Raw genomic sequence first — 13,201 nt, forward strand, 5'->3', positions numbered from 1 at the left:
ATCATAATACAGTGAGAGCAACAAAACCAAACAAAAACACCTCAAAAACTCACTATGGAACTGAAAACCTCCCTGGCAAACATCTAAGCAAACACTGGACCTGAAAGGACAGAACATTAAGAGTAAGATTTAAATCTAAGGCTCCATCTTAACCTTTAAGAGAACACTCATTATTTTAATCTTTAACCAAGCTTCATAATAAAAGTAATTTAAAAAGCAGTTCATTTGAGGTTGAGAAATGTTGTGCCACACACTGGTACAATGTGAAGCTTCTAGTATGACATTAAACACTCAAAAGTGATTCCAGAATCAGAACTTATTTTTCCTGCATTTTCCCCTCACTTTATTAGAATAGGTATAAATATTTAGCAGTAGAAAATCAAGAGCTAGCAGAATGGCATACAACACTGCAAGAGCCAGAGTAGTATAAGAGAAAGTCACACAAAGCAAACATTTCTTATTCACTTATTTCCTTTTATGAGATATTTCAATACATTACTATATTAGCTAATTCTCATCACTATGTCCTTTCCTAGAATATTTAATACAAAGGTGTTTAATAAACACTCATAAAATTCAGTGTTTACCATCAAACACACACTGATCTTCATATATTTCCTAGCAACTTCCCTGCATTAAGTCAAAATAATTATTTCAGTACAGATTCAGCAGCACCCAGACTGGAGGAAGTGTGTCCACTGATTCTAGTCTGGTTCCAAAGATGTGATGTGTGTTTATTAAACCCACAGCAGTTTATATTACTCTCATTCATAACGTGACCCCCAAGACGCACAGTTCAGGATCCCAAGCTATTCAGGATTCAGCTCTACATTTCAGCGTCGCAAGTAGAAATTCCCACTGGTTTAACCTGTTCCTGGCTATGGCTAACGCAAGGGCAGCTCCACTGATGCACACTGGCGTTTGGGGTGTAACTGAAATGGCCTCGCAGCCACTGGCCCTGCTGAAATCCCAGTGCTATCCAACCCTATTTGGATCAAGTCAAGTTAAAAGCCCTTATGGTGGTTTCAGCCACCACTGGCTGAACATACCAAAGGTTATGGCTCCTGATCTGTCTTCACAGGCTCCTACAAGTGCTTCTTCATTTACCCCACTGTTAAGATCTAAAAAACTGCTCTAGCAGTAGGCACTGCCAGAAGCATTACCTCGAGTGTGACACAGCCCTACGCTGGCTCTCCAGACTATTTTGAGGGGGCTGACTGGCACGTCCCACACCATGCACAGCAGCAAAGAGCCGCATGGCAGAGAAACCTTCAGTTCACCTGCGTCTGAGCAACCCTAGCAAGCCATTCAGCATCACTACTTTGGAGCCCATCATTTTGCACGGAGTAGAAACATGGTCTTTTGCAGGGGTCTTTCCTCCTCTATAGCAGCAGGGAACATTCCTCTGTATACCCTGACTTATGGCTGCACCAACGCAGCTTCTCCGGAAGGAAGCTGGTTCTGAGTGCTGGTCATTACCAACCTGAAGCAAACGTTTCATGTGCAAGTCACAAGTAAAGTAGATTTGCCACCTTAACTGCTCAAAAATAATACTACAAAAGGCAGTTTTGCGGGTGTGGCACTTGCATGGCAACAAAGCAATAAAACACTTTATCTCAGAGCCTGAAGTTATTGTGAAATATTTGTGCACTGAGGCTACAAACGGCCCAAGGAAAAAAAAAAAACGTCCCTGAGCAGGCTACAGCTGACCTTGGCTTAACACAAGCACAGCCACACTCGCCTGATTTTCTGGGTATCTCCCTAAATTTCTGCTTTGCACCTTCGCTGCTGTGATGAACACAGAAGGGTGACAGGGCCTCCAAGTACTCTGCTGACAGGGCAACAAGTTTGGTCCTTGGCTTCAAACCTTGCTTAGGACAGGGCTGCAATTCTTGCAATAGACAAAGACAACAGGAGGCCAAGAGGCCCATCTGAGCAGCAGATAGAGAGCTGTGTGGTTTTTTTAAGCCCAGGCCAGTGGTAGACAGGAGGGAATATGAATTTAAACAGCAGCAACGGCAATGTTGCTTTAAGCAGCTGGAGCCTCCTGGTGACCTTGCAGCCAAGTTTGAGCTGAGCTGAATCCCTGTGCTGCAGCACTGGTGAGCCAAATTAAGAAATCACCTCTCTCCTCCCCACTCCAGTGCAGGCAAACTGGGTTACACAGTTCGTGAGCAAGCCACAGCTTCAGTGAAGAGCTGGAGGACAGCACTTCTCGAGCTAACTGCCTTCCTCATTGCCCACCCCACTGGCTGGAGAACTGAGTCCCTGCCCTTGCCCATCAATACACAGGTGGAGGGAAGAGATTCAACAGACACCTGCACATTATTTCAATGGCCCGGCAGAAAGGACACAGCAGAGGTACAAAACACAGAGCAGATGCAGAGCCTGCAGCCAGAGCAGGCAGTCAGTGCCTTGTCTGAACCAAAAGGGAGGGTCAGGCTCCCTGGTATGGCAGCACAGCACACCCCCAACCCCATCCTGTTCCTCAGGTGCAAATTTCAGCGACCAAAGTCTGACTAAAGGCCATGAGATCCTCAAGGAAATAGTATGAGGAATCTAACATTTTTGACACTAGGGGCCTCCTGCTTCCTGGAGGCACAGTAAGGGTGTTCCCTTTTACTGGGGCCAAACGTGCCCAGATCCAATACAGCTCTTCTATTCAGCCTACTCCCACCTCTTTCAAGGCTGGCTGTGGCACAGGGCAGGGCTATATAAAGAGCACCCTAAACAGACCGCAGTCATTCTTTCTGCTGGTGTTTTTTTAGGGGGGGCAGGAGGTGAGGGTTTTTTAATGTTGCAACAACTGGGGATGCTGCCCTGGTCTCCTACCGTAACTGTACCCACGTACTTGATCGCATTCAGAGGCAGAGATTTCTGTCATTCTGGATCTTACCTCTTCTCTCGCTGATATGGTGGAAGCAGGAGTGTTGGGCACAGAGCTGAGGGAGGCGCTCTGTCCCGTCCCCGACGAACTCTGTGAGTCCCCATCTCCAGCAACATCGTGAATCTCTCGAGCAAGGATGGCCACATCCTTCACCAGGGTCTGGCTGAGTCTGAAGCACAGGGCACGCAGCAGAGCCATTAGGACACATGATACAACAAGGTTCATACTCATAAAATATAAAAGGAGCAGCCACCAAAAGTTTGTATGAATTATAACCCCTGCAGAGGCTAGGGAAAACAGGTTTTTTGGGGGGTGCCTTGTCAGGGTGCTGAGGAATACTCTGGCTGCAAACAAGAAGAACAAAATAAATCCACTCCCCTCCTGAACCCAACTTCAAAGTAGACATTTGATAAAAATCAAATTCTAGTGACTACATGGTACCAGAAAGTATTGGAGAAAATCCGTAAAGAAGCATCACATTAATGCTCCCCCACCCATCCACTCTACTTCCTTTTTTTATTTAACAACACAGCCACTTTTTCTTCTTGAGACTTCTTTCATTTCCCTTAAAAATCCCATATGAGGAAAAGCTTTCTTCTTTATTATTGAAATAATAAAATTTCAAACTCTCCTTCCTTCTTCTTTGTGATTTACAGACTGCAAATCAAAGTATGCCTCCACATTCTCCAGAAGGGCTGAGGGATTACCAGGGTTAGCGCAGCATACTTTAGCGGGATCTGGTTTTCAGAAACCAAACCTTGAAACTTCAAACCCCTTGACAGATATCCAGCTAACGGTCAGTGGCTGCAGCACTCTGCTCTAGATCTCAAAACCAGTCCCTAAGTCTCTGAATTGTTACTAGCTGAGCTTTAAAAAAAAACCCAAACCTTCAGACCAAAAGTAGCTGTTGTGGTAATTTTAAAGAAAAGCTTCTAAGAAAAAAAATTAATCTTCCAGCTAGCTAGCTTCATCTGAAAGACGCTTTCTTCTTTAATTCGAAAAACCAAGCAATGTAATAAAACTGTCAGTTCATCAAAACATTTCCTCGGAAAGAAAATGCATAATTGAACTAGTAAAAAGTAGTTTGATCTGCCTGCCTAAGGTGCCCCCTATCCGCGCTGGTTTGGATAGAGCTGTCACTGAACATATCCATTATGTGATTCACTTACTGTAAACAAGTGGCATTTTCCCTTTTAACTCTCTCTGACTCCTCTAAAGCCCTCCCAGTTAATTTGGGAGCAGCAACGGAAATCAGAACTGCAATTATGAAGCAGACTCTGTGACGAGCCCAGCAATGTGCAGTGCCAGACGAGTCTGACGCAACCATTTATTTATAGCTGCTGCAACCCGAAGCGCTCTCCCGTGCTCGGAAGGGAGGGACGCCAGCGCCTCCCACACGCACACCGCGTGCGGCACAGGTAACGCAGCCTGGGTTGAAGGCTGACACACTTTCTAGCAGCCTGACAGCGATGTTCGTGCAAGAAAAGCCCTTTCGAGATCAGCGTGGTAAGCGATAGGGGTGACGTGGAAACGCCGACCAAAAGCAGACAGAAGACAGCTTCCTCAGTCAAAAGTATTTCAAGTATGGCCAGCACAATGGAAGACGAGTATTTCTGGAAAGTTGGCATAACACAGTTGCATATTAGAGATGTCAAACCTCAAATGCCATCGTTTAAAAGAAGAATCTATTTGCTTTAGGGCCGAGGTCCTCCAGGCAACCATCAGACCACCAGTATACAACAGGTCTCGTATCCAGGGGCACCAAGCTAAGCAATGATTTATTTACACACAGGGGCTAGACAGATCTGGATTCAATTGCACCAAGCAAAGAGGTTTCTGCCCCACAGCAACTGTTTACTGCTCCTTCGCCAGCTTCAGGCAAAGCAGCTTCAACAGTTTACATATTCAGTCCTTGCTAATCCATTTGACTTCCTCTGCAGAGAATTGGAACAGTTCACACCAATTGCTCCATGCACACCTGGTGACTTCCACAAGAAAGCAGAGATAAGCAGGTATAGACAGTAACATATTTTGACAGCTACAAGAGGAGACCTGTCCACAGCTTGAACAAGAAGCAAACCAAGATACAATGCCCTGCACCTTGGCATTTTAGAGAGAGGGTACAACCAGCACATCCTAGCACAGGCTGTAAAGCTTCACAAAAAAACAAATCTGAACAAGTTGATATTCAGATATGAAGAAGATGGGAGGCACACAGACAACAGGAGACAATGCCTCTCCTTCTACCTCCGTATCTGGGTTTGATTTTAACACCAAGGAAAACTCAACCCATTTTTAACTTGTGGATCAATGCATAAAGCCCCACCTCACCTGGCTATTTCTGCTATCTCTGCTGTTTGCGCCATGAAGTTGTAGGGGTCAGGGTGGTCATCAAAATCTTCATCATCATCTGTTTCTCTGCCGTTGTGCTTCTGCTTGCTCAGCCCGGAGCCACGTAGCCTCGGTGTTTGTGTGGCTGTTGAAGTATGGGAGCGTTTGTGTTTAGGGGAGCTGTGATTTGAGCCATATTCCTCCTCCGAAGTAGAAGTGTAATCTGAACCCTGTGGTCTCCGCCTTGATGCTTATAAAAAATGAATTGGTTTCAGACCAAGGAAAGTAGTAAAGAATACAAAAGGGCAAAAAGGTAACACAAAACTAGCCCAAGAGCACAAGGAGAGGAGAGTTTCTGTGCAGATTTTAAGTTAAACAGCACATTCTCAGAGCTTATTTCAAAGTTGAGCACTTCTATGGCTCCCATTCACTATACAAATTTGGAGTGGGAAATTCCAGTGGAAAGGCAAAATGACTGTGTTAACAACTCCAACGTAGTAAATTATTACCACAGACTCGGATTTCCATGCACAGAAGCTCTGTATAAGTAGCACACATTTCAGACTCCTCATAGTCCCACAGAAGTCCTTTGCTAAAAAGAGCCCAACTTTCAAGCCTGCAGACACCTTTCCAATTAGCTGCAAGTACAAATAAAAGGAGGGGGGTTTTGAGTGAAGAACAGACTATGGTGCTTGGGGTTACTTGCAAGAGTCCACACCACCACGTTCACCTCTGCCTCGCAATTCACCATCAATGACCCTCTATAAAAAAGAGTGTTCACACAGTCAGGACCAGCTCCAACCCTGGAGCCAAGTGGAAGCTGCCCACTTGTCCCAACCTGCTCTGCAGATGCTCAGGTCCTCCTTGCATGGGAAGCACTGAGATGTCCTTATTTGACAACTGGGCTCCCGGCGTTCACTGCCTCACTACACTCCCCATGGATACCACTTCACTCCCTTCTGTCCTTCCCTGGAGAATGAAGACCCACCGAACACAGAACCAGCCAAGTTATTTAAAATTACAACACCTCTAAGCTTCACTGTGTTACCAGGATTACCATAACACTGAAACATTGCAAACGAATTAAACCAGCATCATAGATCATACAAACAAAAATAACAAATTTGGCATATAAGTTGCAGGTAGAAACTATAGATAATTACTGTATAGTGAAAAAAGCATTCCTAGACATTGCTATCTCAGCTATAGCTAAATAAATGCCTTGTTTTAGGATTAAAAAATATATATGCACAGAAAAAAAAAAAAATTGATCATATTCCACCAGTAAAGATATGTTTTTTGTTTTTTTTTTTTAAACACAGATTTAGAATGAAGAGGCCACCCTGTCACTGAGCAGCAATTTTATAATGAAGATCCTGGTTTTCCATCCCTCTACGCCAAGGAAAATAAGAATCAACTCCCTCAGTACCATTCAAATTACACTGAGTAAATAAATTGTGTACACAGAGGAGCAGGGGAGACAGGCCCTTAGCTTTCAGAATGGATAACTTGGTTACTCTGATGTTACCTGTGTATTTCATGTAAAGTTACTCTGAGTGGCCCAACAATTTACTGGCATTTCTTGTCTCATGACCAGATAGTTCATTCTGTTCCTCTGTTAGCGAGATTAACTTTCTCGCACTGGGAGAAGTTGAAACTATTGTGGTTAGCTACAGGCTTTAAGAAATCCTTGAATAAAATCAGTCACATCTGCTTTGCTATTCCCAAGGTTTGACACTCAATGCTTTCAAGGGTTATTGTATCATGCTAAAAAATGTCTTGATGGCACAGTGCAATAGTTTAGCTTATCGACGTCTCACTTTTGTTCCAGGAACGGGGCGCTAGGTGTTGATTCACTATATAACAGCATTAGTATAGGAACATGCATCACACACTTGGTACAGCACAATGAAGCGTGAAGTACACTAGTATACCTAGAGCTTGTGCAAGGTCCACAATCCTATCAAGGAATTAGGAGGTTAGTATTTTAAGAGCAACTAATTTGGAGAAAGGATTAGCATCAACTGCTGCGACTATGCACATGGAAGGGTGTTAGCAAGCTGCTACAGAGCTCTGGAAATCAAAAACCAATTCATTTAAACCAAGAACTGGCCAATGCTTATCATTTTTCTCCAAATGATTTGAAGTCTGAGGTCCAAAGGCAGAGGGAGTGCAGAAAGCCTCCTGTTCAGAAAACTCCGACCACATTATTTTAATAAATGAAATTATGAAAATTTGTTTATTTTTAATTTGTTATTGTTTAACAAGAAGTCAATAATAGCATCATCTCGAAAAAGGCAAGAGAAGAGACTCGTACATATTCTTTTAGCTTATTCACATTCTGATTTACACGCATATGCAAATGTGTAAGAAAAAAAAACCATTACATTAAAAGAGAAGCTGGATGCACTAAAACAATCCAAATCAAAACAAGCAGCAAATAACTTTTTTAGCGTGCAATAAAAATGAATACTGCAAGAAAGATAATTATTTCAACTGTAAGAAAATACACAAAAAGGAGACATCCAGAACTCTAAGACCCCCTAACAGATCTGCTGAAAATAGTGTCCCTCTCAACAGGCCTGAGAAACCCATCCAAAGGGATTCTTCCTGCCCCTTTGGCCTCCCCCGTCAATCCCCAAAACCTAAGCAGACAGGTCTGCTTTGCCACATCCATGGTCGGTCAAGGACTACAGGCAGACCAGGATTTAGACCAAAGGTGTCAGGGATAATCTCTGATTACCAATTACAATCTTAGAGTTGTCACCTCCATTGTCCCCACTTAATTAAAGACTGATTTCAGTAAGACAAATGTTGCTATTGCAGGGGTCTGATGAGTACACAGCTACAGGGCAAGATAGCCCTCAAATCTCTGCCCCATGGGAAACACAACTGTGAACCTGCCTTACCTATGGCAAAAGTGAATGAAAACACACAGTAGTGGGAATCTCTTGGGACAATCAACATGCAGTGTCCAGCTCCACATTTGCTTTTACAGGGAGAACAAGGGAACAGCCTTCATAACACATGGTCATTTATTTCTTGTTCTCCTGTTTCAGATGCCTTCAAACCTGCCTCCTTGAACATGAGCTGTCATCAACACCGTTATAAACTCTCTGGGAGCAAACTTTGAATCTCAGAAGTCAAAGGTAAACAGAACAGAATTCTTTATAGCACTGGAAAGGCATTATATTCTACCTTTTTTACAGAAAAATGACTGATATGCTCCTGTCAAATGGCAACTGGTTGTTCAAAAAACAAAGCCACTGGGGAGAAAAAAAAAAAAAAAAAGTGAAAAAGAAAAATAGCTATTTGCAACATCCTCAACAGACAACACCACGATAATATCTCACTGGGTACGAGATGCTCTGCTGTCTCCCAACCCACAGGAAATCTCAACCTCCGTAACCACCCATTAATGCAAACTTTTGTACTTACCGATGCAGCACTCGTATTACTAAGATACCAACCGTTGGCAACCATGTGCAGCTTCTAAATCAGACAGAGGGGAATACAGGAGAAGCACAAAGCACGAGCACTTACTGGATGAGGAGGAATACTTGACACTGCTTGAACGGGTCCTGCTGAAAGGCTGCTTCACGGAGGCAGCGGCTGCTGTTTTTCTCGCCGCAGCTCTGACCTCTGCAACACCCGCCTTCCGATAGGACTCCACACTCCGGCCTGAAAACCCCGTCCTCGACTGCGCCGTCTCAGAGTCGCTGGGCACCGTGAACGAACCCGCCCGTTTCCTTGGCATGGCCAGGATGTCCAGCCGGGAGAGCTTCTTTGTCTCCGCAGACTGCTTCGGGCCCGGAGCGGTGGCTTCAGGGTTGGCAGGTGTTTTCTCCGTATCAACACATTCGTTGTCTGAAGCATCTCCCAGCCGGGCACGACGTAGCTTTGAGGCCCTTGTGGGCCGTGGGGTGGATAAACTGTTGGAGCGGGTGAGAACTTGCTGAATTTTCTGCACATTCGATGTCGTTTTGCTGTGGTCCTCCTTGGTGGCCTGAGTAAAAGGTTTCCTTCTGGGGACCGGCCGGGTGACTGAGTGCTCGTGGTCAGACACGACCGCATCGGGGACTGGCAAGTAGGGCAAGCTCGAGCTTCTCTCGTCATCCGTGAAGTCCAGCGACCCTCGAGTCCCAGCGCTCCGCTTCATCTGGAAGCGTTTGGCAGCCTCCGCGCGGTTTGCTGCCTCTGGTGCTTGCGTCTTCCGCTTCTCCGTCAGCCTGTCCCGAGCGCTGGGCTGCCCGCCCTGGTCCTGGATGGACGGCGTGGAGGAAGATTTCTCCTTCTGCAAGCTCGCGACCGCTTTGCGTTTCGGGGCGCTTGTTGGGACGTTTTTGCCGCTTACCAAGCTGACCGTGCTGGCAGTGTCCACATCTGAGTCCCCTGACAAGGAGTCCTCCAGCTGACCAGCAGTTTCCAAGGGCTCCAACTGTTGGCTTTGACCAAGTAATTTGGCTTCCAGTGCTGCCAAGGCAGTTTCAGTGTCCTTAAGGAGAAGATGAGTCTCCTGACCAAAGTCCATACGAGTTGACCGAACAGCCTCTAAATCTTTAAGCAGAGGGTGACTTGAAATATGTGGGAGTTTATTCTGAGGAACGCCACTGCTTGATTTATCTTTGGTAAAACTTTCCTGCCTAACAAAAGATGACGTTTCCTTTCCTGCCATGTTTTCTTGATCTTGAGGAAGACTCTGATGAAGGGAAATAACCACTTTTCCAGATGCATTTATGTAAGCGCTAACATCTTTGACCGGTGGTTTTCCAGGAACTGGTGTGCCAGCAGACTTGAAGGAGAACTCTTGATCCTTGCCATCTTTGTCTGCTCGAGCATGAGACACGCTCAGAGAGAGCTTGGAGGGAACCCCCGCATCGCTGCTGTCATCACCAATGTAGAACGAAGTAGGAACTGGCTCACTTACAGCTCTCACGTTTGAGACCCGGGAGGCTCCTGGCTGCCGGCTCTCTGATCGTGTGTCTTCCCCCATCTGCTCTAGCATTTTATTGTTCTCTTTATATTTCTTGCCTTGTTCCGTGCTGAAGCCATCATCGGATCTGCTGGCATCGCTGAGGCTATCTGGATCCAAATCTTCTTGGATGAAGAGGTGGCTGCTGGGATCACCATAGGCTTCCATGCAGTGGTCCTTCACGATGGTTCTCTTGGTAACCTCAGAATATGACTCCTGGCAAACCAGGACCGTGGGTGTGGGGCTGTCTGATTTATCGCTTGGTGGGAGTTGAGGAAGAAGGCGCCTTGTTCTCAAGGGCACAGCATTTTCTGGTTCCCCTGGTTTTGGGGCTACACCACTTTCTGAAGAGAGTTAAGTGGACAAGAATCAAATGTTGTAGAACTATACCACTTATTTATTTATTTATTTAGGAAGAGCTTGGTCCTGCAAAGCACAGGTCCACATAAACACTCATAAGACACATGCTTAGAACTAAGCTTTTATGTAATATGAACTTCAACAGGGCCTGGTTCATGCTTGCTCCATCAGGTTTATCAATACTGACACTATTCTTAATTCCTTTGCTGGATCACAGTGCTTAACAGTTTCCCTCTCTCAAGGTAGGATTTCACATTCATTCTTCCGTAATATACCTCGCAGTACAAGCACATACTTTACAGGCTAATGGCATTGCTGGCATCTACCATAAGTCAGGCCACAGGAATGAGATGAAAAGCCACCAGACAAACCACTGCAGTGATGCAGTGTTTTAAGAGCCATTCTACACAACATAGCCCATTTGACTAAATGGATGGTGTTTTTCACAGTACAAGTTCTCATACGATCATATCCCGCAGCAAAGTCTCAGGAGAAAGATCCTGTAACAGTCAAGGGGCTCTGAATTAGAACTCACTGCCCCCAGTATGGGTAGGCTTAACAGTATGGTCACACTTCATAACAAGAGCGCTCTTATTTCTCCCATGCTGCTGGCCAGGCCTTCATATCTGATACTGCCTTTAAACACCAGGATAACTGGTTATTTGACTATGGTAATATTTCAAACAATCCAGAAGTCAGGTTCTCGCACAGTGAAAACAGTGGCAGTGACCTCTGAAACAAAGGTTTCTTCTAATCTTCACCGAGTCTATCTTTAGCTGTTGATGGCAAGAAGTTAACGACAAATATTTCCAACAAAAAAAATCTGAAATGTTTACTAAAGCCAACAAAGCACTCTTCTCCATTTCTCACGTACCGACAGGACCACAGGGTCTGTAAGCTGTTACAACAGGAGCCTGATCTCCTCCCACTCCCCTTCTCCCTGCCACATCCAGTTTCCTACGGTGATGTCCACACTTCAAACCTGCCACCCAACAGCAAACCCCAGAACAGCCTAAAATTCTCAGCACGGTCAGCCACAGGAGAAGCACACAAAAAAAGCACAAGTCAGCAACTAAGTCTACGGCAACTTGCAAAGGGCTTTCATCTAGCATCATATAAGACAGTCTAAAGCATCACCACTCGGGGCCAGTTAACACCCAAGGCCCTTACAATCTTTCTCATCCCCAGGTGCCCTTTAGTTACATCAAACATTTAAGAACTTCTTGGATGATTCTAAAATGCAAACCAGAGGTGCTCTCCATCTTTACTACACTGGGAACAATTCACTCTGTCCTTCCCATCCTCACATACATTAGCTAAAACAGAAACTAAGCCACAGCGAGACGCATGGAAGCCTTTAATTTCCACTCTTCATATCATCCTGGCTTAGATTCAGCCACCTTCAAACAGTAATGTCAGGATGAGACTTACCTGCACTTCCATCACCCTGCCCAGAGACAGATCCAGAGTCAGAGTAACTGTCCGCAAGGCTTGCCCACCTAGACACCCACTTCTGACTCCCTTGAGATGCTGCAGACATCTACAACAAGGTGGGGAAGGTGGTGTCAGAAAGAGGGTTTGTAAACCAATTCCAAGCCACAGAAACCTCTCCTCTCATACACACATCACTCAGACTCCTCAAAATGGAAATCAATCTACGCTTCACATTTCTCTCCAGACAGAAAACCCATCTACTCCTCCACCATCCCAGCGAATCCACCTGGACTGCCCGTACCTGCACATCAGCCTGAGACCCACTCACAGCTTTTGAGGCAAATGCCTGGAGCAAGGGTGACTTCTGGCTAGTGCCATTCTCACTGATTAGATGCTGATGAGAACCGGAGTCATCTTTTTCACCTTTAATTATCGGTCTAAAGGCTGAAGAGATTCTGGAAAATTCCGGCGACTCAAGAACACCAAAAACCTGAAAAGGTGTTTGCATGGAAAAGATTAAAAAACAGGAAAATAGAAAAACATTAGCCCAAAATCCAAATCCACAAAGCATTAGTCACACACAGACTATGATCCCAAAGGGCCAAAAACACTTGTCAACAGTTCTATACAAACTATGTAAATAATTTTCTTCTGTACTCTGCAGCACCAGCTTTAAATATACTTATTCATAGAATCCCACTCACGCCCACCTTTCCTCTCTCCTTCATTATTTTGGGGTGTTGCCTTTAACAGTAGTAACTTTCACTGAAAAGGAGTCCCTTCTCAGCCCTGAGAAATTTAGGATGAGTGTCAGGAAAGCTATTTACCAGCTCATACACGGAGAATTAGAAAAAAAAATGGGAAAGCTCCATCTCCACGGTCTTTCATAGACTGCAGCTAACAGTAGGCTGAGCAAAGCAGCCTTGCATTGCCACTTGAGGACCTAGGAAAGGATACACCTCTGAGATGGGTGTTTGAGCTAGTTGGCCAGATTCCTGTTGGAGATAAACAGGCCTTTCTAGGGGGGTAACCAAGATCCAGGCCTCAGGAGGGCTTGTTTCTCTTCCCTGAGTAGAAGTAGTTTAGAGGAAGATGCCACCATAGAATGTGCCTAGGCTGGGAAGATATAGCCATGAAGTTCTCCACTCTCACTTCTACTAAAAAAAAAAAGTGTGTGAGTGCAATGGTGGGGGAACAAAAAGGAGAGTCACCTCAAA

General features: G+C 45.1%; 1 protein-coding gene across 9 annotated transcripts in view; it reads right to left on the reverse strand.

The window, feature by feature from the left end:
* CEP170B (centrosomal protein 170B) overlaps positions 1-13,201 on the reverse strand; it is a 58,585-nt gene that overhangs the window by 10,117 nt on the left and 35,267 nt on the right. For 5 of the 9 annotated variants that reach the window (XM_032981599.2, XM_032981593.2, XM_042799063.1 and 2 more), the window contains 5 exons: positions 12,286-12,474; positions 11,982-12,090; positions 8,762-10,534; positions 5,219-5,468; positions 2,897-3,056 (listed from right to left, as the gene is read on the reverse strand). In XM_032981599.2, coding sequence (XP_032837490.2) covers positions 2,897-3,056; positions 5,219-5,468; positions 8,762-10,534; positions 11,982-12,090; positions 12,286-12,474 — 2,481 coding nt within the window. The remainder of the gene's footprint in view (positions 1-2,896; positions 3,057-5,218; positions 5,469-8,761; positions 10,535-11,981; positions 12,091-12,285; positions 12,475-13,201) is intronic. The other 4 variants (XM_032981601.2, XM_032981600.2, XM_042799065.1 and 1 more) reach the window with 1 other exon arrangement.

Source organism: Tyto alba, unplaced genomic scaffold (genome assembly GCF_018691265.1).
Source record: "Tyto alba isolate M040663 unplaced genomic scaffold, T.alba_DEE_v4.0 Super-Scaffold_29, whole genome shotgun sequence".
NCBI lineage: Eukaryota > Metazoa > Chordata > Aves > Strigiformes > Tytonidae > Tyto > Tyto alba.